We start from the raw sequence: 25,078 nt of genomic DNA on the forward strand, positions 1-25,078 counted from the left end.
GTCTCAGTTCCCTCCACCCTTCTCCCTGCACAGAGGCACACTGGAAGGGGGCAATAGTTAGTCCCACTGCCGGCTGCATCCTCTCACTCTCTGGGATTTGAGTTTGGGGCTGCCCCTATTCTCTGCCCCTCCACTATGGTGTTCCCTAAAACGTCACCTTTCCCTTGGCCTTAAAAGGAGTCCAAGTCCCATCTCATGTTGACATGTCCACTCCCCTGTACTGGCAGTGGCAGGTGTGGCCAGTGGAGGTTGTTATTTGGCCAGCAGGAGGACCCCAGCCAACACGTGTCCCTCACGACCTTTTCTAGCCCCCGCACTAAGTTAGACAGCCGCCTCTGGGGTCCAGGAGGGGAGGAAGGGGAGAGTCCTCCACCCCTCTTCACAGAGGCCCCAGCCCACCTTGCCCTCACCCTGGGAGTGTCTATTGCACCAGTGGAGAGGCAGAGTCACCTGGTACAACCAGGTGAGGTTCAGGGGACCCAGGTTCTCTGTGATCACCCGAGAGGAGGGGCAGCTCACCCAACCCTATCTGCTTCCATGCTAGACCTTTCCCCCTTTTCTCAAAGGGGCAACTATAAGGAGGAGCCCACCCCTGTGACCCCTCCCCACCCTCCAAGTTAAAACCAAGGTTCTGGCTGTAACTTTCCTCTGTTCACAAACTCCCTCGGAACAATCTGCTGCTTTTGTTCAATGTTTCATTCTTAGACATCTGGCATTGTTGCTGCTCTCTACACCAAATGTTCATCTTCATCATACCCCCACCCCCACTTCTGCCAACATTCCCTGCCCCGTTCTTTATGGGGAAGGGGACCTGGGGTGCAGCAGTAGATGCCCACTACTTCAGTCTCCAGGATACTGTAGTAGACGAGGGGATGTGCCTCACATCAGTCACTGAAAATAAAGGGGTTCCTTTATTTCCTATCCTGTTGGGGAGAGGCAGCCATTATTTGTCCTAGCCTTGTGTGTGGGGGGTCCCCATCTGGTTTCCTATTTATAGTTTCTTGCATAAAATACATATATTTTGCTATTATTTATGTAATGAACAGAAACACCTGTATCTATTTGCTGGTATGTGTATAATAACTAGTGCTTATCCAACTACATGGGGCCAATCATTGTTCTACATGTCTATGTATATACAGTCACTCATTTAATCACAATAGCTATATGAGATTGGCACTATTATTACCACAATTTTCAGTGTATAGATGAGGCAATTGGTGCACAGAGGGAGCAAGTAATTGTGGGAGAACAGAGAGGGTGAGTAGGAGGCAAAAGAGGTAAATGATGGATAGGAAGACGAGGAGGACTTTTCACTGCACACTCCTGTGTATCTTTTATCCTTAGTTTATTGCTATTACAACAAAATACCTAAAACTGGATAATTTTATAAAGAAAAGAAGTCTATTCAATTCAACTCACAGTTCTGGAGGTTTAAGTGCATGATGCTGGCATTGGCTCAGCTCTGGAGTCTCCTGGTGGAATGGCATCACAAACAGCAGGCGCGCATGCAAGAGGGAGACATGATATCACCAGACAGGAAGCTAAAGAGTGGATCAAGGGGAGGGGATCAGGCTTTTGTAATAAGTAGTTCTCAAGAGTACTTCTCCAGGAGAGCAGCATTCCCCTGTGGGGGGTGGTACCCAATGACCTAAGGAGTCCCATTAGGCACCACCTCTGAATGATCCCACCTCTCACATCATCAAACTGAGGACCAAGCTCGTAACACATGAGGCCTTAAGGGACACACTCAAGTTTCATCCAAACCATAGCAGCTTGTGAATATATTACCTTTCATAAATATAAGGATATGTCTGTCATGAACCTTGCTGTATTGTACCCCGGAGAGGTGCCCATCTACAGACATCGTATTGCATGAAGAACGTTGGGCTGGGGAAGGGACCATCTGGCTATGGTCCCAATCTATCCTTAATGTGTCCTTTCTGGAACTTGGTATCATCTTCCACAAAACACAAGTGCTCGGGGTGCATGGTAATGGTGGTATTGAATCACATCTGTGTTTCCTAAACTCTTTGACAGTGCAGCTCATCTTAAAAACTTTAAAGTAGGTAGCTTCCCAAGCTCTCATGAGCACATATTCTGATTGAGCATAGGACTGGAGTGCAGTTTGGGGATTTGCATTTTCAAAAGCCACCTCGAGGCAATTCAGATATAAAACTGGGTTTAGAAACCCTGGACCAGACGATCTTTCAGGGCTTCCTCTCAGCTCTAAAATTCCACATCTGTGAGGTAGTGAGTGTCACATCAGAACCACTTTGCCATTTGCCATTCACGCCCCCACCTTCCTCCTGTCCTCAGTCCATCTATCCCCTCTTAGAAGCTGCCTTTCTCCTGGTCCATCTCAACAGGAAATGGAAATGAAAAGGCAGGGCTGAGTCTTTTGATCTTGGTCCCCCCACCCCAACCTTCCACCCTCCAGTCCCCCACTTACTGGTTTTGTACTCTAGAGGGCTGAGCCTGTCCACTCCAGAGCTGCCATTCATTATCATTCCAAGAGGATGACAAGGTACCAAAGCCCCAAATTCCAAGACAGGAATTTCGAACCATCTCAGAATTTACACCTGGACCTTATTCCTCTGGGGATTCTAGTCTTTTTTCCAAAGACAGTGAAATTTCCTGGGATGACCCTCTGGGTATTTTACATATTAATTCCAAATTCTGACAGGTTGTCTACAAGATTGGGATTCTTAAAGAAAAGAAAAGAAGAAAAAAAAGGTGTACAACCCTCTTACTCTGATGCACTGTTTTGGATATTCAGCCATTCTTCTTCCCTCCCTTCTTCCTGCATCTCCTCCTGGCATCAAGGAAAGGCCTGTGGCCAGGGGTGGAAGTTCACCTGTCTTCTCCTGCTGGTAGAGAGAAGTCTGAGGGTTCAGGTCACTCTGCTGCTGAGAGGGAATGTGGTTCCCCTGCCTTTTGCAGTTTTATGGCGAGTCTTTCTCCATTTCACAAGTCAGTTATTACTCCCTGATTGATGCTCACCAACCAAGCCCAAACAAACGTGCGGGCGGCACACTCCACATACCACACACAGACACAAATATTTGCAGGGCTCACATGGGCTGGGGTGAGATGCTATTTCCACCTGGGAGGAGCCACATGATCAGACCTTCAATCTCAGCCTCTGCCCGTGGCAGGAGGAACCAGGGCCTCCAGCTTCGGCTCTGGTTTCCCAGGACCCACCTCCATGTCAGAAGGTGCGCTGCTGAGTGTTGAGGGTCCTCTCTTAGCCCCAGAGAAGGTGCGGCAGCCGGGCCCCATCTCCAGAGCCCCCATCTGTGGCCAGCTTCCCTTCCTCTCCTCAACCCGGGCTAATGACAGGTCTTCCTCGAAGATGTATTCTTACCCTCTGGACAAATAGCAGTTGGGACGAGTGGGGCTTTTTATGAGTCGAGGTACTCGGGGCTGGAAAATAAACAGCCAGTTAATGAGACGTTCTTATGGAAACGGGCATAAATAATAACAAAGCAAACATCCTGTCTCTCGTGCCTATATCCCCGGGAGGGGGGATATAAAAGCTGCTGTCCGGCTGGCCACTTGTCAGACCTGGGGGAGCTCCGGCCGCGTTCCTGACCTGCGAGCTGACCGGCTGGGACCATGGGGTGCTGCCCAGGGGACTGCTTCAACTGCTGCACCCAAGAACAAGAATGCTGTGAGGAGTGCTGCTGCCAGCCCTCCTGCTGTGGCTGCTGCGGCTCCTGCTGTGGCTGCGGAGGCTCTGGCTGCGGAGGCTGTGGCTGCGGAGGCTGTGGCTGTGGGAGTAGCTGCTGTGGATCTAGCTGCGGAGGCTGCGGGGGCTGCGGGGGTTGTGGAGGCTGCGGGGGCTGCGGCTCCAGCTGCTGTGGCTCCAGCTGCTGCGGCTCTGGCTCCAGCTGCTCCGGCCCGGTGTGCTGCCAGCCCACACCTGTATGCGACACGAAATGAAGACCTTCGCCCTACCTACCGCGGAGGCGGTGCCAGCGACAGCCTCCATCTGCTCCAGCTGGAGACCCCCTCCTCTCCAGAGCCCTCCTTGCCCGCAAGACACGGACCTCTCCCGCGACTTGTAGAGGAGGGCTGGTTCTCCAGCGCCTGCCCTGGTGCTTCGAGGCGCTGAGAGCAATAGCCCAGTTTCTTGGCGAGAAATTAAAACTGGGTCTCAAGGAAGTGAGCCCCGAGTTCAAAGGATGAATTTCCAAGGCCTTATTTGCATGAAGTTGGATGTCTTGTCACTATATGTTCTCTCATTCAAGGTGTTTGGGACTGATCTTCCTCTCTAGCTTACTGTCGCTTTGGAGTTAAAAAAAAAAAAAAGAAAAAACCAACAAAACAAAGACACCCCCCCCCAAAAAAAAAAACCGAAAAAAAAAATAAATAAACCCAAAAGAGAAAATAATAAAAAAAAAACTTTGTTAACCCCTTAATAAATTCAAGTGTGCTGGCATAACCCCATCAGTCCTCTTGCCTCTTCCTTCAGCCCCTCCTGGGATTGGTTAGGAAAATTTACTCTGGCAATCCAGGCTAGGACTTTTGCAATGTGCTTTGTGGATCGCCTGTACCAGAATCACCAGGGTCTAATTAAAACTGGAGAACCTGCGCCTGCATACAGAACCAGAATCCACAGGGGCTTGGCCTGGGGATTCGTGTTTTTAACAAGAACCTCAGGTAATTCTTTGCATTGAAGTTAGAGATGCATGGATGTATGTGCCAGCTGCATGACATTCACTTGGGGAGGCTTTTAAGAATACAGAAATTTGGGCCTCACTGCCAGAGATTGTATCCATTAGCTGTAGGGTCTAGGGAACCCTGGGTCCTGTATTGTTAAAAGTTCTGTGGTCAATACTGACGCTGGACAAATTTGGTCTTGATTGAAGGGCCTGGCTTCCTTTTGGACAGCAGCCTTCCTAGGATAGTTCAGCAGGAGGCCTTCTGGCTTGTTCAGAACTTTTTGGAAAAGCCAGGGAAGGAGGCTTTGGTAAAAACAGGCTTGGTTCTGAATGGATGGGATTCCTGTGGCAAGGCTGTGTGAACACAGGTCCTAGGGAAGTTCTGGGCAGCTCAGCTCCTCCTCCAGCCCCAGGCTCTGGCTCAGTTTGGCTTTTCTTGCTTTGGAGCCAGCTGTATTTCTTCTGCTGAGGAGGGGTAGGTGCACATCTGCTAAGGGGCTTGATGCCGGTGTGTGAGCCCAGCTAAGTTAAACCCCAAAAGATAGTTGATTTGGCCTTTTGCTGAAAGTGATCTTCAGCCACAGGTGGAAGAAAACTAAATGTGTTCTTGCCCTAGACAAACAATGTTTGTTTTCATTCCTACAAAACAATGCTCCATTGGATAAACAGGAAATCAGAACTATTATATCAATGATTCCTAAAAATACAAAAAGCTATAGAAAATTATAAAGAAGAAACAATAGCCTTCTGAATGCTTAGTGTTTGTTACTGAGATTTATCTTTTGCCAGCATACTTACAACTGGAATTATGCTGATTCTACTTTTTTTGCTTTTTAAAAATGTTCTGTTTCATTTTTTATGAGTCAGTTTTGTTGAGATACTGCTAGGTAGCAGGCAGACATGTGCAGTGAGAACATGGAGCTTAAAGGTTTAATTCTACAGATAAAGCCTATGTGCTCACTCTCGGCACGTTTTTCTTTGAAGCGACTTTCCTAGGCCATTCCGTTCCTGCTGTGGTTTAAAAAAGCTAACAGCATGGTACAGCCCTTGACTAATGAGCTTTTTATTTCTAGGGTTGTTCTTTCCTCCCAAGGTTGAGGAATATAAGTTCAAAAACTCCTCTGATGATTAAAAAGAACACAAATCACCCTGCTCCAGGCTAGACATGGATGAAAGAAGGCCTTTCTGACCTTTATACAAACCCAAATAACTGGGAGATCCTTTAAGTAGAAACATATGCTGTAGGGATTTAAAAATCAGACACAGTCCTACTGTCAGTTAACAGCTAAGAGGTCGTGCTTGGGTGGGATTCTCCAGAAACCTCCCTTCTTACCCCAGGAAAATTGAGATCCAAAGAAGTGAGTTGCCGTCCTCCTGAGAGGACACTCTTTCACTAGAGGGTGATGTCCCCCCTCTTGTTCTTTCTTTTCTAATAAATTTTGCTATACTTTTAATGTCTTGTGATCTTGCTTGAAATCTTCTCTTGCAAAGACTCAAGAGCCGAGAGCACAGCACAATCTCCAGTAAGATCTAGCTCAGCTCTGATCTTATCTCTGTTACCCATACAGTGTAGAATATAGTTTGGTGACATTTGACCATTGTACATATGATACCTGTGTTATCACTACTGCACTCAAGACATGAACTTTTCCATCATCTCCCAAATTCTCCCCTTTTCAGTCGGTCCCCCTACTGCCAGCCCTTGGCGATCCTTAGGCTGTTCTCTATGTCATTAGACACCGTGCCATTTCTAGAATTCCATATAAAAGAAACAATATAGTGTAAACTCTTTTTTTCACTTGGTGTAATATTTTTAATATTTTTCCATACTTTTGCAGATATCAATAAGTTCATTCCTTTTTATTGAATGGTATTCCACTCTATGGATAAACTCCACTTAAAGACCTATTCACTATTGATGGATATTCGGATTGCTTTGAGTTTTGGGCTATTATGAAAAAAGCTGCTAAGAACACTTGTGTGTAAGTTTTCGCGTGGACATACCTTTTCATTTATTTCAGATAGATACCCAAGGGTTGGGTTGCTAGGTAAATGATACATGAATGTTTAGCTTTGTAAGAAATGATCAAATTGCTTTGCAAAGTGGATCCACCATTGTGTATTCCAACCAGCTATGCCTGAGAATTTTAGTTGCTCCATATCCTTGATAACACTTGATATTACCAGTCTTTTAATTTTATAGCGATTTTAGATCATACAGCCATAGCTTATTGTCATTTCATTTTTTTTTGGTTTTATTAGAAATGTCATTGGTATTAATATACCCTGTGTTTGGGAAGAATATAAGATTTGACTCCACCCTGGTTTAGCTTCAGACTCTAATGTTTAAGTAATTTTTGCTCTGGATGGAATTAACCTAATAGGAACTCAGTTTTTAATCCTCAGGATAAGGTCACAGCTAGAGCAGGTGCATGGCAATGTGACAGACTTGCCAAGAGGCCAGTGGGTCTGCTCTGAGTGATGGTGACTCAGAGCTGCTTATTATTCTATTGCTCATGGCTACATCTCCCGGATACATGAGTAGAGGTAGTGATTTCTTTGAATTACCAAGGGAGGCCCTTCTTAGCTGTTCATAGAGTTTCTCATTTGTTCATTCAATAAATATTAATTGTGCACCGCCTATGTATCAAACACTGCTATGGGTGCTGGGTATGCATCAGTGAATGGACAGAAGCCCTAGCCCAGATGGTACTTATATATGATATCATATCTTATATGATATGAACTATGAAGAAGAATCTCTTTCTCTTTTTCTCTCCTCTCCATATCCAGAGAGACAGTTCCAAAGGACAAACCTGGTCAAGTGACTCCTTAACTCCCAAATACCATTATAAAATGTGACTTCCTACTCATGTTTCACAAGGCTTTACATGACAGGGTACTTGGGAACCAATCTAGTACCACCACTACCTTACGTACCCTGTGCTCTCCATTCTGGCTAGGTTAAACCATTAGCTGCTCCCCAAATACGCTCTGCTTTTGTGTCTTTGGTATCTGCAGCACATCTTTTTCCAGTTCTTGCCAGTCTTTCATCCTTCTCCCTTGAGGATTTAACGTGGCCATCATATTCCCTGAGAAGGCTTTCCTAACTTCCCCAAAACAGTGTTGGTATTTCCCCTGTTGCCCCTGAAAGCATCTGTACATCCCTCTATCATAGCGCTTGTAATCCATCATTGCTTATGGATGTGCAAACCTCTCTTCTCCACTTGTCCACTTGTGCTCCTTTGGCTGAAATTGCAACTCCTTTTTTTTTTTTTTTTTTTGGTACGGGGATTGAACTCAGGGGCACTTGATGAATGAACCACCTCCCCAGCCCTAATTTGCATTTTTTAATTTAGAGACAGAGTCTCATTGAGTTGCTTAGTATCTCACTTTTGCTGAGGCTGGCTTTGAACTCATGATTCTGCTGTCTCAGCCTCCTGAGTGGCTGGGATTGCAGGCCTGCACCACTGTACCCAGCGCAACTCATTCTTTTAGTATCCCTCACATAGAACTCAGTGTTAGCTCAGTTGAATGGATGAGCAAGAGACACAGAGTGAATGATTGCTTACAGTAATGAAGCAAGAGTGGATGGATGACTAGCACAGTGGTCAAAATCTCCAAAAGGCAAAGAGAATGCTGGGGGTTGCTGAATGCTTAGGATAGACACAGGTGGAAGAAAAAGAAGGAAGAGAAGCAGAGAAGCTGGATCAAGTGCTTTCAAGGCAAGGCTGAGCCTGTGATGTGTGGCTCTGATGTGATGACCTTTCTCCTAAGAAAGGTCAATCCACACAGGTTGCCGAGGAGAAGGGGCAGGCAGTAGCCCTAAATGAGGGGACAGGCTGTGTGTCATCCTCAGCAAGTGACTTAGCCTTTCTGATTCCTCCCCCTTTCTTCATCTGTAATGAGGAGGAATAATTTCTGCCTCAGTGTTGATGGTTTTTAAATAAGATTGTTGTTATAAGGGACAGTCACTTAACATGCAGTGTAGATGTCCCTTCCCTGAATGAGTTCATCCCTGCTTTTCTCTGCTAATCTCTGTGTGTCTTTGTGAAGCTGATCCCTGCACTGCGGTGAGTTTGCCTGCACACTACAGAGTAAGACCCAGGAGCATGGGTGAGCAGATCTCATTCATGTGGTCATCCTCTGTGCCCAACCCAAGGCTCAGTACGGATGACTAGAAGGTGGATAAATTGTAAGTTCCTTCCTTCTTTCCCTGATCATGATGTTGGAAATATAGATCTTCCATCTTGGAGGTGATGATGCTTCTTCCAAGACTACCTGTAGCTCCGAGGCTTCCAAATTTAGCAAGTCAATAAATAAACATCTGCTTTATGGGGAGATAAACAACTTCTAGATCAACAAATGTTGGCATCATAAGATGGCAAAGTGGCAAAGTGGCCCCAACAGCAATGAGGAAAAGATGCAGGGGCCCCCAACAGCACTTCAGCAGTGAGGGGGTATAAAAGGGAGGGCCTGGCTGAGCTGGCCCAGTCAGGCAGCTCCCTCCCAGCACTCACAGGACGCAGAGGTATCTCCACCATGTCTGGCAGCTGCTGTTCTAGAAAATGTCCCTCCCTGCCAGCCATGTCTCTCTGCTCCACTGAGGTGAGCTGTGGAGGGCCCATCTGCTTGCCCAGTTCCTGCCAGAGCCAGACGTGGCAGCTGGTGACTTGTGACGATAGCTGTGGGTCATCTAGCTGCAGCTCACAATGCTGTCAGCCTTCTTGCTCCGGGAACAATTACTGCCAACCAATGTGCTGCGAGGCCACCATTTGTGAGCCTTCCTGCTCTGTGAGTAGCTGCGTTCAACCCGTGTGCCTAGAGGCCACCATTTGTGAGCCTTCCTGCTCCGTGAGCAGCTGTGTCCAACCTGTGTGCTGCGAGGCCACTGTTTGTGAGCCTTCTTGCTCTGACAACAGCTGCTGCCAACCCGTGTGCTGTGAGACGGCTCCCTGCCAAGCAGTGCTCTGCGTGCCAGCTTCCTGCCAGCCCATCCTCTGCAGCCCCACCTGCTGCCAGCCAGTCATCTGTGAGCCCAGCTGTTGTTCAGAGGTATGCACCGTGCCTAGCTCCTGCCAACCTGTGGTCTGTGAGCCCACGTGCTGTCAGCCAGTGTGTCCCACGCCTAGCTGCTGTCCATCTGTCTGCTCTGCCACCAGTAGCTGCCAGCCTGTCTGCTGTGACTCCAGTCCCTGTGAGCCACCTTGCTCAGAGCCCCAAGTTTGCCAGCCAGCCACCTGTATGGCTCTGGTCTGTGAGCCTGTCTGCCTCCAGTCTGTCTGCTGTGTTCCAAGTCCTTGTGAACCACCGTGTGTTTCCAACACTTGCCAAGAGTCCTCATGCGGTGTCTCCAGCATCTGCCAACCTGTGTGCTCTGAGCCCAGCCCCTGCTCGCCATGTGTCTGTGTGCCCCGCCCATGCCAACCTCCTTGCTACATGGTCAAGCGCTGTCGTTCTGTCTGCTGTGAGCCTGTGTCCTGCTCACCCACCTCCTGCCAACCTCTCTGTTGCCGACCGGGGTCTTCTGCATCTGCCATCCGCCAGCCAGTGTGTCCTCCTAGAACCTTCTACATACCCAGTTCCTGCAAACAGCCTTGCAGTGCTTCGGTATCCTACCGTCCGATTTGCCGCTCAATCTACCGTCCGATCTGCTCGGGACCCATCACCTTCAGGCAGCCGTATGTGACATCCATCTCCTACCGTCCTTCATGCTATCGCCCGTATTACTCCATCCTGCGCCGCCCCACCTGCTACACGTCCTACTCCTACCGCCCCGTCTGCTCCCGCCAGCCTTGCTCTGACCGTGACTCCTGTAAACCCGAGTGCAAAAAGTCCACGTCCAGCCAACCCGATTGCGATTGCGCTGACTCAACCCCCTGCAAGCCCGAAGTCTCCGAGGAGAGCCCCAGCCAACCCTCTGAGGCCAAACCCACCAGCTCACCCACCCGCGAGGCTGCAGCCCCTCCGCCTGCTGCTGGCAAGCCTGCCGACCGCTAGACTGGCCCAAGCCCACCAATTCTTGCAAAGCAAGCCACAAGCTGAAGAGAAAACCTGACTGCCTTCTGCAAAGTGCATTATGACTTAGCCAGAATCTTTACTCTCTACATCATCTGCTTATGCTTCTAAGAACTCCCCAGAAATGTCAGTAGTCTAATGACCCAGATAAAGGCCTGCTGGTCACTGTGAGGAGGATCTTCTGGGTTCTGGTCTTCTCCTGCCATTCAGTTGAGAAGAGCTATTTTGCCACATCACCAGACTTTTTCCTGACACCAAATGTTTTCTGTCCATATGTATGGGCTCCCTTGTGGTGTGTACTCATGTTCCTTGGGGACATCTGCAATGAGATACATTTAACTGTCCAATAAATGTGGCTAAGCTGAAGTGGCTTGCTGTTGTCCTGCTAATGTCATAGTCTCACTAGAGACTTTCTTTTTCTTTTAAGAGTAGTTTCATCCATCTACCCAATCACTCATCCATCATCTACCCACCATCTATCCATCCACTTATCCACCTATCCACTTATCCAGTCAGCCAGCATTAGCTAGCTGCTAGGTAGGTGCTATGGACTGCTTAGGCTCTAGGAATGAGTCCTCAGGTATCAAGGAGCTCGCTCTTTGGTGGCATGACAAATAGGTGATGAGACATTAATTTTATTCTTTTGGGCTCATAACAGGGCCCATGAGTTCAGCAAGACACAGTGGGTACCAGGGAAGAATTCTTGAGGGATGTGACACTGGAACTGAATCTTTCAGCACAAGTAGGAATTAACCAGTTACAGAGAAGGAAGAGATTTCTAGGCAGGAAACACATGTGCCAATGAATGGGCCAATCTGTTTGTGAGCAAGCTGCTCATTAGGTGAAGCTGGGGCAGAGGTGTCCTTAGGGGAGAGGTGAGTCCAGAAGTCAGAGAGCAGGAAGCAACCTGCCCATCTGGTGCAGGGCTGATGTGAAGGTGTCATCAGGTTATGCAGGGCAGGGACATGAAGAACACTGGGTTTTGGAAAGTCCCTCTGGGCTTGGTGTGGGGCACTCAATGAAAGAACATGATCCTGGATATAGAGAGACTGAGGAAGAAGCTAATTATTTTTGGAGATGAAAACAACAAATAGGTCATACTCACAACAAGGAAGTTCAGGTAACCTAGATTTCTTATGGAAGAACTTTCCTTATGTTCTCCTGATCCCCACAAACACTCTTTGCGTAAACTTCATTCGTATCCTTTTACAATGCCCAAGTACAGAGTCTCTTCAAAGCAGGTACCTCTTTCACTAAGTGCACAGAATAGAGGGCTATCTGTTGCCCTCGAGGTGCAGTTTGAGCCTTCCCAAGCACAGGAGTGGTTAGACCAGGACTTCTCAACTTTGGCATGATGGTCATTTTGGACCCGGTAATTCTTTGTTGTGGGAATTGAACTGTGCACTGTAGGGTGTTAAGCAGCACCCCTGATCTCTCCCAACTAGACATTGCCAAACATTCCCTGGGAGGCAAAGCCACTCACACATATGTATGTATGGGTATAGGAGCACATATATACATATATGTTATATGTGTATATACATTTGTGTAATATTCAGAGATAGACACACACGCACAATTGAGAATAGTCACTTAGCAAGTAGCATACAAATAACTAAAACTCAGTTTGGTCCAAAGTCACCGATTTTTTTAGGGGTCACCACACTCCTTGATGAGGTTCTAAGACATCTTTGATGACACTCTAGATGTTTTTAGTGCCTCAAACTGCAGCAAAATGGATTTTCTTTCTATTGAGAGGTTTCTCAATAGAGAACATAAAATTGAGAGCAAGAATCAGAGAAAAGTGGGTGAAAAATGAATTGCTTTAAAATTGTACAAGTGGTATGTTCTAGACTTTTTTTCAGATTGAAGTTGATGTGTTTTTTCAAACACACTCATATTCCCATTTTTATTGACCTATGTGGTAAGATCCAGAGTATTTCCTCTCAAGTGAGAGATGAGTCGTTTGGGGGTGCAAATAGAATGCAGTGCAGGGATCCCTGCACTTTGAAAGATGCCAAGATGATCAGAGATGAGAAAGTGAGCACAAGAAATGATCCATGGTGTGACATAAAAGGCTATGGCTGACGACCAGGGTGAATGCTCTCTAGACAACACTCTGATTGGAAAACTACTTCTTTTCTTTAGCGGAGGTGAAAGGAAAAAGCATTTTGTATCTGGCACTTTGCAAAGGACCAGAATTTCCAACATTTTTATTAATTTGTGAGGCAGCCAAAGAAGAATACAAATCACCCAAGAAACAAGAAATGCTGCTGATGAAATCCTGGGACTTTGACAACGTGGGTGATTAGCTAATGTGTCCAACAGAGTGAGTCAGTGGCCGAGCCAGAAATCGAGACCAGCTCTGCCTGGCATCCGAAGTCACTGTCTTTCCACTGCACACATCCAGCCTGATCCGGGCCAGGACGTGGACTTGTGTGGAATGCTGAAAATTAACCTTATTAGTAGCGATTACACTTACTAAGGTCATTTTGAGGATAGATGAAAAGTGCAGTCAAGAGTGTGGTACATAGAGTGTGAAGTAGGTGGAAACTCTGGAGTTGTTATCATTGGTCACAGTACTAATAAGGTTAATTTTCAGGAAAGCCAAATGGCAAGGTCCCAGAAAAAGAATACTATGTGTCTTTGGGATCCACCGCCTAATTTTCTCTTCCTTATCCCGGATACCCTCTCTCCCAGTAGGGTTGGAGCCTCACTTCTGGACTGGATGGTGCAGAACTGCATTCCTGGAGGAAGAGCAGGTGCTTTGGCGTGGGGGAGGCCTCCTGATGAGAGGGTGTATGGGAGATACCTGCTTCAGTGAGGCTGGGGAGTAACCTGTAAAAGAGACAGCTCATCCCGGAGCAGCATCAGTGAATTCAAAGTTGGCAAAGAAAGCTTCCAGCTTTATAGACATGTTTTCTAAGTAGGGTTATCTGCTGGGCTCCTGAAGCTTTCTAATCAGATGTTTGCCTGCAAATGAATAAGAACAATAACAAGGAAAGATGCCTTGGTACCCACGCCCCTGGTGAAGGACTATAAAAACCCCTCTGGATTAGATGTCCTCTGAACTCAGATACACTGAGTTTCCAACTTCCCAGCAAGGTTAGCATCAGCACCATGACAGACGGCTGTTGTCCTGGAAACAGCACAGCCACTCCAGCTGTGCCGACCACTGCCATATGCCCAAAGAATTGCAGCTTCGGAAATGCTATCTGTTTGCCCAGTTCCTGCCAGAGCAGGACATGGCAACTGGTTACATGTCAAGAAAACCATCAGCCATTCAGCAGTGCTCCAAGGAGCACAGAACCCACTTCTTGTCAATCTACCTGCTTTCCGGAAACTTCTTGTGTGGGGTTTGTTTGCCAACCCATCTGCTCCTGCATAGGCTGCTGTGAATCCGACACTGGTCAGTCTGCTTGTCCAGTCCCATCATGTCAGTCATCCTGCTTGGAACCCACTGGTTGTCAGATAAAATGCTGTGATGTCAGCCCCTGTCAACAAAGCTCCTGCCACGAACCTGTCAGCACATCTGGATCATGCCAGGTACCTTGTGGCCAATCAATCTGCTGTGATACAAGCTCCTGCCAGCCATCCTGCTCTGAAGTAACTCCCTGTCCTGAAACTCCTTGCTCACCAGTCATCTGTGAGTCTAGTTCATGTCAACCCCCTTGCTACCAAGGAGATTCAGGCCAACTCATTGGTGGTGAAGTCCAGCCCTGCAAATGTACTTATTACCAACCCATCTGCTACATTTGTAAGCCTTGCCAATCAGTTCCCTGCATGCCTGTTTCCTGCCAGCCATTGACTTGTGTGTTCAGTTCTTGCAGTCCTTCTTGCTGTGTGCCCTCTCCTTGTCAGCCACTTCACTGCCATCCAGCTCCTTCTGTATCTTTCATCTGCCAGCCAGTGGCTCACTGCCAATTCCCATGTTCTATAAAGAACTCTTGCAAACCAGGTTCCTGTGGCGCCATGCTTTCTGGCCAACAGACTTGTGGTGGATCCACTTCCTGCCAACAAAGTGGCTGCAAATCCCCTTCCTGCCAACCACCTTGCTGTGTGACAGGTTTAGGAAAATCATCCAGTGATGGCTCCAGTTGCTTCTAGCCAACTTCCCCAGGTCTGTGCAAAGTAAATACCTGCTTGGCAACTTCTGGCCCACCCAATTGTGAGTCCAGCTTCTGTAAAGCAAGACGTCGTTGATGGAGTACTTTCCACACCTCCTCTGAGGTTGTGCTACTGTCTATATGTACATAGCCATCCTGTGGGTGCGTACCTCCTGTGGAGCACAAATGTTACTGCTCTCTGTCTTTAGAGTCCACCTTCCATATTCTCTCTAGGAGCTCAGGAGAGAACTTGATAGCTGTTGAGACATCCATCCTAACTGAGGATAACTTTTCAGCAAACATGGTTCACTTTATAGCTTGTATTTCCTGATATTGTCAATTCATTTCATGTCAGCAAAGTTTTCTGTCCAGTTGTCCTGTTTTTGAAGCTTCCCAATCTTTCAGAAGTCTCCTTTGCTGCCAACTGATAATAAAAATGTGAGTGGTTAAGTGCAATGAATAAGACTCATACAGTGCTTTCATTCCTTTCCTCATGCCATTACCTAGATTTCTTTCAGGTTCATTTGAATACAGTGACCTTGAGTCCTTCAAGTCAGAGGGTTTGCATTGGTCTGCATGGGTAACATGTGTCAGGAATTATAGATGCTCAAACTGAAAGGGAAAAAGGACAAGTAGTTCACCTGCTTTTAGTCTTTTCACCACCAAGAGCTCTTTTGAATTGAGTGGCCTCAGATGCCCCATAATGAGTAGACTTGGGAAACCAAAGACAGAAATGGTTCAGGGAAGCCATAGGTTAAAATAAACATGAAGACTATCTTAGAGTTAATTCACTTAACACTGGTTTTAATGATCAATTTACTTAATGACCAATTTAAACAAAATTTAAAACACTAGATTTTTTTTGTTGGTTTATTGGTTATGATTTTGAAATTTTAAGAGTCCGTTTTAAAAATAATTAGTTGAAGGAAAATTTAGAACATGTTTTATATGTCTCGTATGTAGTTATTGAACCTAAATATTTTTTAAAAATAGTTGCATTTTGGGGAAATTTTAGAGGAAAATTTATAGTATGTGCTTGCACTGGTATAAGGTGCTTCCTCAAAGGGATCTGGCCTCTCCATTAATCAAGGGGCTCTCAGTCTTTGAAATATATTGATTTAAGTCTGAAACTGAAAGGCCATGATCCTCCACTGTAACAAATCAGGTTTCTTTTGTATGTGGCCACCTAGTTATTCTAGTGCCCTTTACAGAAAACATTAGTACATGATCTGAGAACTCTTGTCTAACATCAGCTGACTATAGGAATATTTAATATAAGGATATATTTATAGATTTATTTCTGGAATCTCCATTCTATTATTGATCAATTATCAATTAGCAGTTTTAGTTCTTGTATTGGTCTGTATGTATATTCTGGCTTCTGTGAACAGGGTTCAGAAACAAGTATCCAAGAAGCATGAGCCATTGGAACTATCTACACATATGGCACTACTTCTGTTTTGCTGAAAGACATAAAATGAACCTTATTTGATAAAGTGTTATGGGCCTAATTAAAATAAATTATTTATTTGATCATTTGCGTGAGACACAGGGCACATCCAACTGCCCCATCAGTAGTTGGAAAATTTATTTGCAAAGCAGCAAAAAATAATCAGTGCATTAACCATTAGCATTCAAGTCAAAGCATCCTATGGAAATGCCAATCAAGATTAAGATAGATGAGGACCATGATCTACACAGCTCTTTTTTTCTTTTTCTTTTTAAGGTTCAGCAATTTATCTTTTTAAACCATATTTTTAATTGATGCATTATAATTATACATAATAGTGGGATTTTTTTATTATGTGTTAGTATATGCACATGATAATTTGATCAATATCAGTCCTCCATATTTACTCTTTCTCCACACAATTTAGGGAAATTTCTTTGTAGGAAGAATGGGACTTGCTGGAGAGCTAGGTGCCTGCTGGGTTAAACTAACGTGCTACTGAAAAAACATTGATCAAAGGATGCAGGAGTCATGTCTACCTCTATTTAGAACTTCACAGCATGATCTCACTGAGAGTCCAAGTATAGGTATTCTTAATATGGAAATGCATCCCAAGGGGAAGTTCAAGGTGGTAGTGAGGAAAGAACCCTGGGCCAAGTTTCAAAGGAGAAGGTTGAGTCCCACCCCGGACATTTACTCACCATATGACCTTTTGAAAGATCACGGTCCTAATCTATGAAAAAGGAAGGAGTTAGATTAATTGTACTCAGGACTCTTTTGTATTTTCCATGAACTTCTAGTTATTCTTTAATGGATTAAGATTAAAGCCTCTCACATCTCTGGAACTGATAGAAAAGGAAAAGTACCTTGAGATATGAATGGAATGTTAAAGAAAATGAACCCTTAAACTAAAAACCCCATGAAAGGATGCTCAAAAGTAGTATCTTTGGGAGAAAACCAAATTAAAAAATAATTAGATACTATCTTATAGGTAAATTACTAGCAAAAAAAAAAAAAAAAAAAAGAACATCAGAGCTTAGCACATTTTTCTCTAAAGGCACAGATAATACATATTTTATGCTTAGTGGTGCACATGGTCTCTACCCCAATTACTGAATTTTGCTATTGTGTCATGAAAGCATCAATAAGAAACTTGTAAACAAATGAGTGTGGCTGAGTTCTAATACAAATTTATTTACAAAAACATGCTACAGGTGGCATTTGTCTCATAGGGCATAGATCCTGTGCTATGTAGTACTAAGTGTTGAACATGTGACTTTATAGGAATCCTTCTGACTGCTGATGAATTATTGGCTTGTTTGACAATTTTTAAAAACAATCTGGATCAATTTTTGTAAATTATATAAATGCATACTACTTGGTCCAGAAATTCTGGTCCTGAGGATATATTCCTCTGAAGTTCTTACACAGGCCCATAGGGAAACACATACAGGATGCTCACTGTGGCATTTCTGTGGTTGCTGAGAGCCATTGCCAAGTAGGAATGATGCATGGCAATTTTTTTGTCAGCCTACCCTATGTTGCTTAGAGGAAGGACTCTCCATGGTGGACCAAGGTCATTTGGAGTGACTTTGTATGAAAGGTGACCTTGCTCAAGGACCAGGGCGGATCCGGGTTTAGGGTGGATCAGGGTTTAGGGCTGATCGGGGTTTAGGGCATTTAAGGTGATTCCTGGTGGGAATAGGGCGTATCCTGCTGCCTCAGGTGCCTTGAGTTCCCGTTGAGTTCTCGGGAGATTCGAAGAGTATTTGGGATTCAGAGCCCGGTGGAGAGTGTGGATTTTGCCCAGAACGTGTTTGTAGAGTGCCGGTGTGAGTTCGGGAATAAAGAATTGCTGTTTGAATCTACAAGGCTGTGAGTGGCTCGTGATTTTGTGCCCAGCCAGACTGTGGCATGTGGTGACATTGACTTTAAAGGTGTCTACCATGGGGAGAACAGGTAGGCCATATATAGTGATTCACTCTATAATGTCATGTAGAATTAGAAGCAGCAGATTATGTATGCATGGACACACATTGAGGATCATAACAACACTCTGATTAATGACAAAAATGGAATAAGATGTGCTGTGTGTTGCTATTTACTGTTGTTTATACCTTTTAGATAAACAATAATAGACATGTAGACCAATGGTACAGAATTGAAGACACTTGAGACAAACCCACATAAATAGGTGACAAAGGTGCCAAAAACATACATTGGAGAAAAGATAGCCTCTTCAGCAAATGGTGTGGAGAAAACTGGAAAACCATATGCAGCAAAATGAAACTAAACCCCTATCTCTCACCCTGCACAAAACTCAACTCAAAGTGGATCAAGGATCGAGAAATTAGACCATAGACCCTGCACCCTCTAGAGGAAAAAGTAGGCCCAAATCTCCATCATGTCGGATTAGGCCCCAACTTCCTTAACAATACTTCTACAGCACAAGAAATAAAATCAAGATTCAATAAATAAACTAAACAGCTTCTTCTCAGCAAAAGAAACAATCAATGAGGTGCAGAGAGAGCCTACATTTTGGGGGCAAATTTTTGCCACATGCACATCAGGTAGAGCACTAATCTCTCCAGCATGTATAAAGAACTCCAAAATTTAACACCAACAACCAAACAACCCAATCAATAAATGGGTACTATACAAACATTTTAAATTAAATTAAATTAAATGCATTAAACACAATGTATTAGAATGAGGCAGGGGAAGCAAAGAAACTAAATGATACATGAGAACATAAAAAATAAATGAGAAAAGACTCTTTCAGGGACAAAAGATGATAATGTCCCATATCATTAGGAATGGGAATCAATTATTTGCAACTGAGGCCCAAAGTGAAAATTAAGGAAAGGCAGAAAGAGAGGAGAGACTTTGATATCATAGAGGAACTACCATGGATGGAATGGCTTGTAGAAATACCCTTTTGATGATAATCTGTCCAAATTCTCTTTCCCACATCTTCCCCAGGGGTCTCAGTTGTGCTGGAGAAGGAACAAGGATCAAGTGTGATACATCTTCCCTCAATACTGTCCAAAAGTTTCAATCATGTTTCTTCTGTTGTATCTCCTCAAATAATTCCCTCTTACAAAAATTCTTGACAAAACTAGGGTTTCAAATTTCACTTTGCAATAGTTTTCTGAAGCTATCTAAGTCTATATTATTTTTTTTTTATTGTCTCAATTCAGATTTCTCAGTTAACTGGCAAATATTTTTCAGGGACCATCTGCCGGCACATAAACCGTAGGTCCTAAAACTGTCAGATATAAAACGTGGGTTGGGAAGATGTATATCTTTCCCCACGCTTGGCAACAGTTCAAATAACATAGCATTTATTTGTTCCTTTTAGGTTTGCTAGAACTTGCCCATAAAATATCTGAATCTCCTGTTATAAACAGCATTCTGCCAAGCCTGAACATGCTTATAACTAAGTCCTTGTTTACACATCTGTCCGAGTAAGGGAGCAATTTTAAAAAACATAAGATGTTTTCGCCATGTATGGCCTACCTGTTCTCCCCATGGTAGACACCTTTAAAGTCCCTGTCACCACAGAAATGCCACAGTGAGCATCCTACCACCCAGAATCCACATTTTCTTACTTACATCTGTTTTGGGTTTTTAAAAAATATAATTGAAATAAAATGTCATTAATTTGAAGTCCATTTTGTACCCTTCTCTGTCTCATTTCTCTTCTTCTTAGATACAACTTCTATTATGATTTGTATACCCTGCTAGTCACTGTTAGTTTATACAAAAATAGGCCATCTATAATATTTATAAAGTCTCTAAGTAATATCTAGTATCAGGGCTTGCAAACATAAGAATTTACATATACGATGTGAAATTATGCAATTCACTTTTTAATTTAATGATTATTGCTTTTAAGAACAATATATTTTGATACACTGATATATTTCATTGTATTAGTTATCTACTGCTGCAAAATTACCCCCCAAATTAGTGACTGAAATGACAGACATTTGCTGTCTTACCGTTTCTTTGGGTTGGAAATACAGATGTGGCTTAGCCAGTAAATGTAAGACCCTAAAATTTGAGTCCACGTTAACTGTAGTGTCTCCTTCTAGCAAATTTCAGATGATCTGAGCCCCTCCAGAAAAGTCTGTAGAGTCAATTTGCCCCAAACTGTCTGCCTAAATGCCCATTTGGTTCATTTACTATCCAGGGTTTCAGTTTGAATTTGAGGTCAAGTGCTCTTGTAGAATTGTCACGGAATAGAATTGGCATGGAATTCAATCCAGAGATTGCCTTCTTTTCATAAGATATTATGAGGCTCCTATTCAATTTCCATGTTGAAGTCCAGATTCACTTTCTACTGAATTTCATTTATCAATGAATTTAGCAAAAATAAAAAGCTAAATTATTTGATATGGTGTGGTCTAATCAGTTCTATGTTTTATTAATTTTTCCTAGGCATCTGCAAATTATCATTTGAAGCATCTATTCTAGGATCTTTTTCCAAGAGACAAGATCAAGCTTACAGGTGTATGGCCTCCAGAAACTTGGAAAATTACTTGTCTCAACATTTTGAGTATGTCTTGTTTTCTGAGATTCCTTAATATCAATGTTTGATTTACTTCTTGTCTCTACTGTGGGACATAAAACACACAGCATACAATGATGCGAATTTATTAGAGAGTCTAAGTGTTTGTAAATGGGTTTGTCCTTAGAAATGTTCACTTTTTTAATTTGATGATTCCCCCTTGTCTGAAAAGATAGACATCAAGAAAGGGTCTTTCTGGCATTACCTTGACATTTATTGTACTGCATCCCACAGGAGATCTCAGATCTATTTCAATCTCCACTCTCAGTGTGAATGAACTAAGGAGGCCAGACTCCTTTTAAAAGCCTAGATTTTTCTTGACAGATACTGAATTGTTACAGTTTCTGGATCATGAGTTGAATGAGGAGAGATGGATACAAATGCATCATGAAAAAATGCATCATGTAAAAACAACTAAGAACATTCAAAACCAAACAGCAGCAACAGAACTGTTACATCACACTGAGAAGCTTACCTCCTATCAAACATCTTTTGGTAGTTGTAGCTTCCTTATTCAGATCAAAAAGAGTTAAAATCTCTGTCTCTGTCTCTCAGTCTTTCTTACCATTTGCGAGTTTTCCCATTTCAGTTTGAAAGGAAACACTTTAATTTTTTTTTTTTTAATTATAAAAGTAATGTGTGGTGTCGCACACCTGTAATCCAGCGGCTCAGGAGGCAGAGGCAGGAGGATCACAAGTTCAAAGCCAGACTCAGCAAAAGCGAGGCACTAAGCAACTCAGTGAGACCCTGTCTCTGCATAAAATACCAAATAGGGCTGGGGATGTGGCTCAGTGGTCGAGTGCCCCTGATTTCAATCCCCAATAACCCTGCTCCATAAAAAAAGTAATGCATGCTTGAGAAGGAAAGCAATGGAAAGCCTTGGTCCCCAGAACCCAATCCATTTTCCTCTGAAGACAAACTCCTGATGACTGTTCAATATGCTCCCATGTTGGGTTTATGCTTTCTTTTACTGATGGTTGCTTATTATCCCCATTTTAAAAATAAAAGGAGACTCATTTCCATATCTCAAACACCAATTTGAGAATATCTACACAAAGTAGTAGAACTTTGTCCTGGTGTTTCTTGCCGTGTTGGGAATCAAACCCAGGCCTCGAACATGCTAGGCAAAGAACTCTGCCACTGAATTACACCCCCAATCTGCCTTTGTCCTGTTGGATGGCATCCTCATTTGCTTGTAATCATTTTATTTAAAAAAATATTTCCATTGTGTGTGCCATTTTTCACATTTATTTATTTATTTTTGTCAACCCAAGACTGTTTGCAGTTTCCTTCACTCTTCTCATAGGCTCCTGCTTACCTTGTTTAATGTTCAGTTCACAGAACTTTCTAAGGTTAAAATTTTGAAATTGCAGTCATGCAGTTGTTTTTAATATATAAATATGGAAATATCTTATGGCTCAGACTAGTATTTTTATGTGGCCTTTTTTGTTGCAATCAAATCCCAGTATACACAGCTCCTTATAACTGGCTGGTATTTTTACATGTGGCAAAGCACTTTAAAGGGCATTAAGATAATAATCACACAAAGGAAAAGATTTAAAGAGGAATTAAAGCAATGTAAGTCACCTTTCCTAATTGTGTCTTTTAGAATGGAATTTTGCCTGCTCTTTTTTTCCTGTTTTAATAGCTACTTAACAACGAGGAGAACACATCAGACTTCTCTGAAATTGTATTCCTGAAGAGCAAAAACTCTGCATTAGTTGTCTTATTTTGGAAATCCCCGATGTGGGATTGGCATCATGGGCTTGGGTAGAGAAGGCTAAGAAGCAGAAGAACCTGTGGTTGAGGAGCCTCATGAAGGCCAGCTTTGAAACTCAAGCCCAGTAAGGAGTTGTCTCAGTGGCTCTACATTGGGAAAACAGAATGGAAGCTGACATCTGAGACAAGCAAATGGACCAAAAAGATATGTGTAAATGAGACAGCCAGGGACCACCACAGGGACAAAGGGCGGATGCACTCCTAAGCCCTAACTCATTTTTTTTTTTTTTTGGTCTCTCACCTGAGCTCATAATGGGCTAGGAATTCAAAGTTCGGTACCCACCCTCTTTAATACCTAATCAGCTTCAGAGACCAGGTGCATCAGAAGGGCCGGATGCTCTTGCCATGGCTCTCCCAGGACAACATACAGGAACAAAAAGGATAAAACCTGTTGAGGAGCCCTCCAATGGCACGTTCCCAGGGCTCCTAACTTCTTACTCACCGTGAGTTGTGTTCTCTTCCATTTCCCTCCTGTGGGTTCTCTGAACAGCTACAGCAACTCAATGCCCTTATCACAAACAGGTGTTTTAGACAGAATGCAGCAGAAAGGCAAAAACCAACATTTGACTTCAGGGTCACAGTCTGACCTTTCCTTCTTTAGAGGTAAAGCAGCCCCATGGAAAAAGAAAACACACCTTTGAAATGTACAGAAAACTAATTAACATTCCTAACCCTTAGACCCCCTTGCAAAAAGCCCTTTTGCCTGAACAAAAGGAACTCTCTTTCCTTGTTCCAGGAGCCAGCCTGACACTCTGGTCATTGACTGTATGCTCTCTCACCTGACCTGGTTTCATTTCAACTGTCACCAGTCAAAGTTCCTGTGTCTGGCCTCATAAAAGCCTATAGGATGAACCCCACCTATGGCATGTGGAATTTGCACATCTGAGGGTGCATGACATTGGGTGTTGCTCATGTTGGTCTCATCAGTTTTCTTGAATCAATGGGTTTATTTTATAAAAATGGTCCTAGAAGCTGGGAAATAGATTTCCTCTTGTAACCCATATAATCAGAAGCTTTTTGGCTACAACCCTGAATCTGCAGAAAAATGTGAAGGTGGTGATTTATCAGTGGCCCAAAGCTCTTGCAAACAAAATCAGAGGGTTGCTCTTTAGAAAGACTCCTCTCTTATGGTCTAGGGAAGCCCTGAATGGGATCCATGATCCTAGCCCATTATCTTAAATTTGGCCTCTTGCCTTAGTGTATGGGAACAGATGGGAAAAACTCAGTAAAGTATAAAATATCCTTTGAATCTCAGGGTGTGCTGATTATTACACATAATCTCATATAAGGATACACAAGATGAGTGTAGTTCATTAGATGTTAAACTGGGGAAATTCCTCAGTGGCAAAGAAGCCCCTTGTAAACACAAGGGGCCCTGGAAAGGGAAGATATTTTCAAGGTAACAAAATTAACCTATTATTCAGACAATCAACATGGGTGTAGGATGATGGGGGGAGAATTTGGGGCACATATAATTTTTAATGACATTCAACTAAATTCGAACTATCTCTAGTGGCCATGGAGTCCAACAATTTTTTTTTTAATTCAAAAGGTAAATTTGATTCTTTGCCCAAACTTTAGTCAAGCTTCTGAAACTTTCCTGATCCCCTTTGTGTGCTACCTTATAAAAATCTGGTTTTGTAAAGCTTTAGCAAAGAGCCCTGACAGATCTTGTTATCGCTCTGACAACAATAAATATAAGAAGCATATTTTAAATGTATCCTAAACCTTCAAAAAAGGAATTTACCTTGCTGAACTGAAAGACCAAGAAAGAGCAGGGATGCAAGAAGAGTGGAGAGAACAGGCCACTTAATGCACCAATGAGCCAGTTGTAGAATGTTCTCTATATACAATTTTGTTCACGTACTAATTTTTTTTAAATGTAAGCAATATGGAGAAGTCTTCCTTTTCGTATGTCATAGTCATAATTCCACCGGTGGCTCTTACATCTTATTTCTTCATCTGTTCACCTATTTGTGGATTTGATTTTGTTCTTACTGAGCTGGTAGTTTTATATATTAAGTATATTAATGCTTTGCCATATTTATTACTATTGGGCATTTAAAGGGGAATGCCTGGGAAGAACTGGGTTCATTTTGTTTGGAATCAACCTGAAAGGGTAGAAGATGATTGAAATTTGTTCCATTCCATCTTAATCTTTGTTTCAAGCAAGAATCTGACGGAGGCTGAACAGCTTGGTTTTCATCTGGCTCTTATCTTGGATGAGGAATGCTTCTGTTTAGAAAGGGATTCTGAAGGCTTTCTGGGTAGGACAGGTTACAACCTCTGTGAACACAGGGACAATAAAGGATAGACAAGGCACGCAGGCTGTCCTTATCAGGTTTACATGATCTGTTACAACTTAGGCTTTTTAAATTTATGCTTTGGGCCTGGGAGGAAGAACCTGATAGTGGTGCCATAAATCAAGAATTCTCAAGGAGCAGATCTTGGGAGAGATAATACAGGAGGCTAGAAAATGCCTCTA

The 25,078-nt window shown here is 43.5% G+C and overlaps 3 protein-coding genes across 3 annotated transcripts; all 3 read left to right on the forward strand.

The window, feature by feature from the left end:
* Nucleotides 1-3,618: 3,618 nt before the first annotated feature.
* On the forward strand, nt 3,619-3,945 carry Krtap17-1 (keratin associated protein 17-1). Its single transcript, XM_076869332.1, has one exon. The coding sequence runs from the start codon at nt 3,619-3,621 to the stop codon at nt 3,943-3,945; it is 327 nt and encodes a 108-aa protein (XP_076725447.1).
* A 5,264-nt stretch (nt 3,946-9,209) lies between these two features.
* Krtap16-1 (keratin associated protein 16-1) lies at nt 9,210-10,667 on the forward strand. The gene has a single exon (XM_076869156.1). The coding sequence runs from the start codon at nt 9,210-9,212 to the stop codon at nt 10,665-10,667; it is 1,458 nt and encodes a 485-aa protein (XP_076725271.1).
* Nucleotides 10,668-13,805: 3,138 nt separating this feature from the next.
* On the forward strand, nt 13,806-14,792 carry Krtap29-1 (keratin associated like protein 29-1). Its single transcript, XM_076869785.1, has one exon. The coding sequence runs from the start codon at nt 13,806-13,808 to the stop codon at nt 14,790-14,792; it is 987 nt and encodes a 328-aa protein (XP_076725900.1).
* The last annotated feature ends 10,286 nt before the right edge of the window (nt 14,793-25,078 follow it).

The sequence above is a fragment of the Callospermophilus lateralis genome, chromosome 11 (assembly GCF_048772815.1).
Source record: "Callospermophilus lateralis isolate mCalLat2 chromosome 11, mCalLat2.hap1, whole genome shotgun sequence".
Taxonomy (NCBI): Eukaryota; Metazoa; Chordata; class Mammalia; order Rodentia; family Sciuridae; genus Callospermophilus; species Callospermophilus lateralis.

Coding starts and splice junctions, on each gene's coding strand:
- Krtap17-1 (XM_076869332.1), top strand. CDS start 3,619: ATGGGGTGCTGCCCAGGGGACTGCTTCAACTGCTGCACCCAAGAACAA.
- Krtap16-1 (XM_076869156.1), top strand. CDS start 9,210: ATGTCTGGCAGCTGCTGTTCTAGAAAATGTCCCTCCCTGCCAGCCATG.
- Krtap29-1 (XM_076869785.1), top strand. CDS start 13,806: ATGACAGACGGCTGTTGTCCTGGAAACAGCACAGCCACTCCAGCTGTG.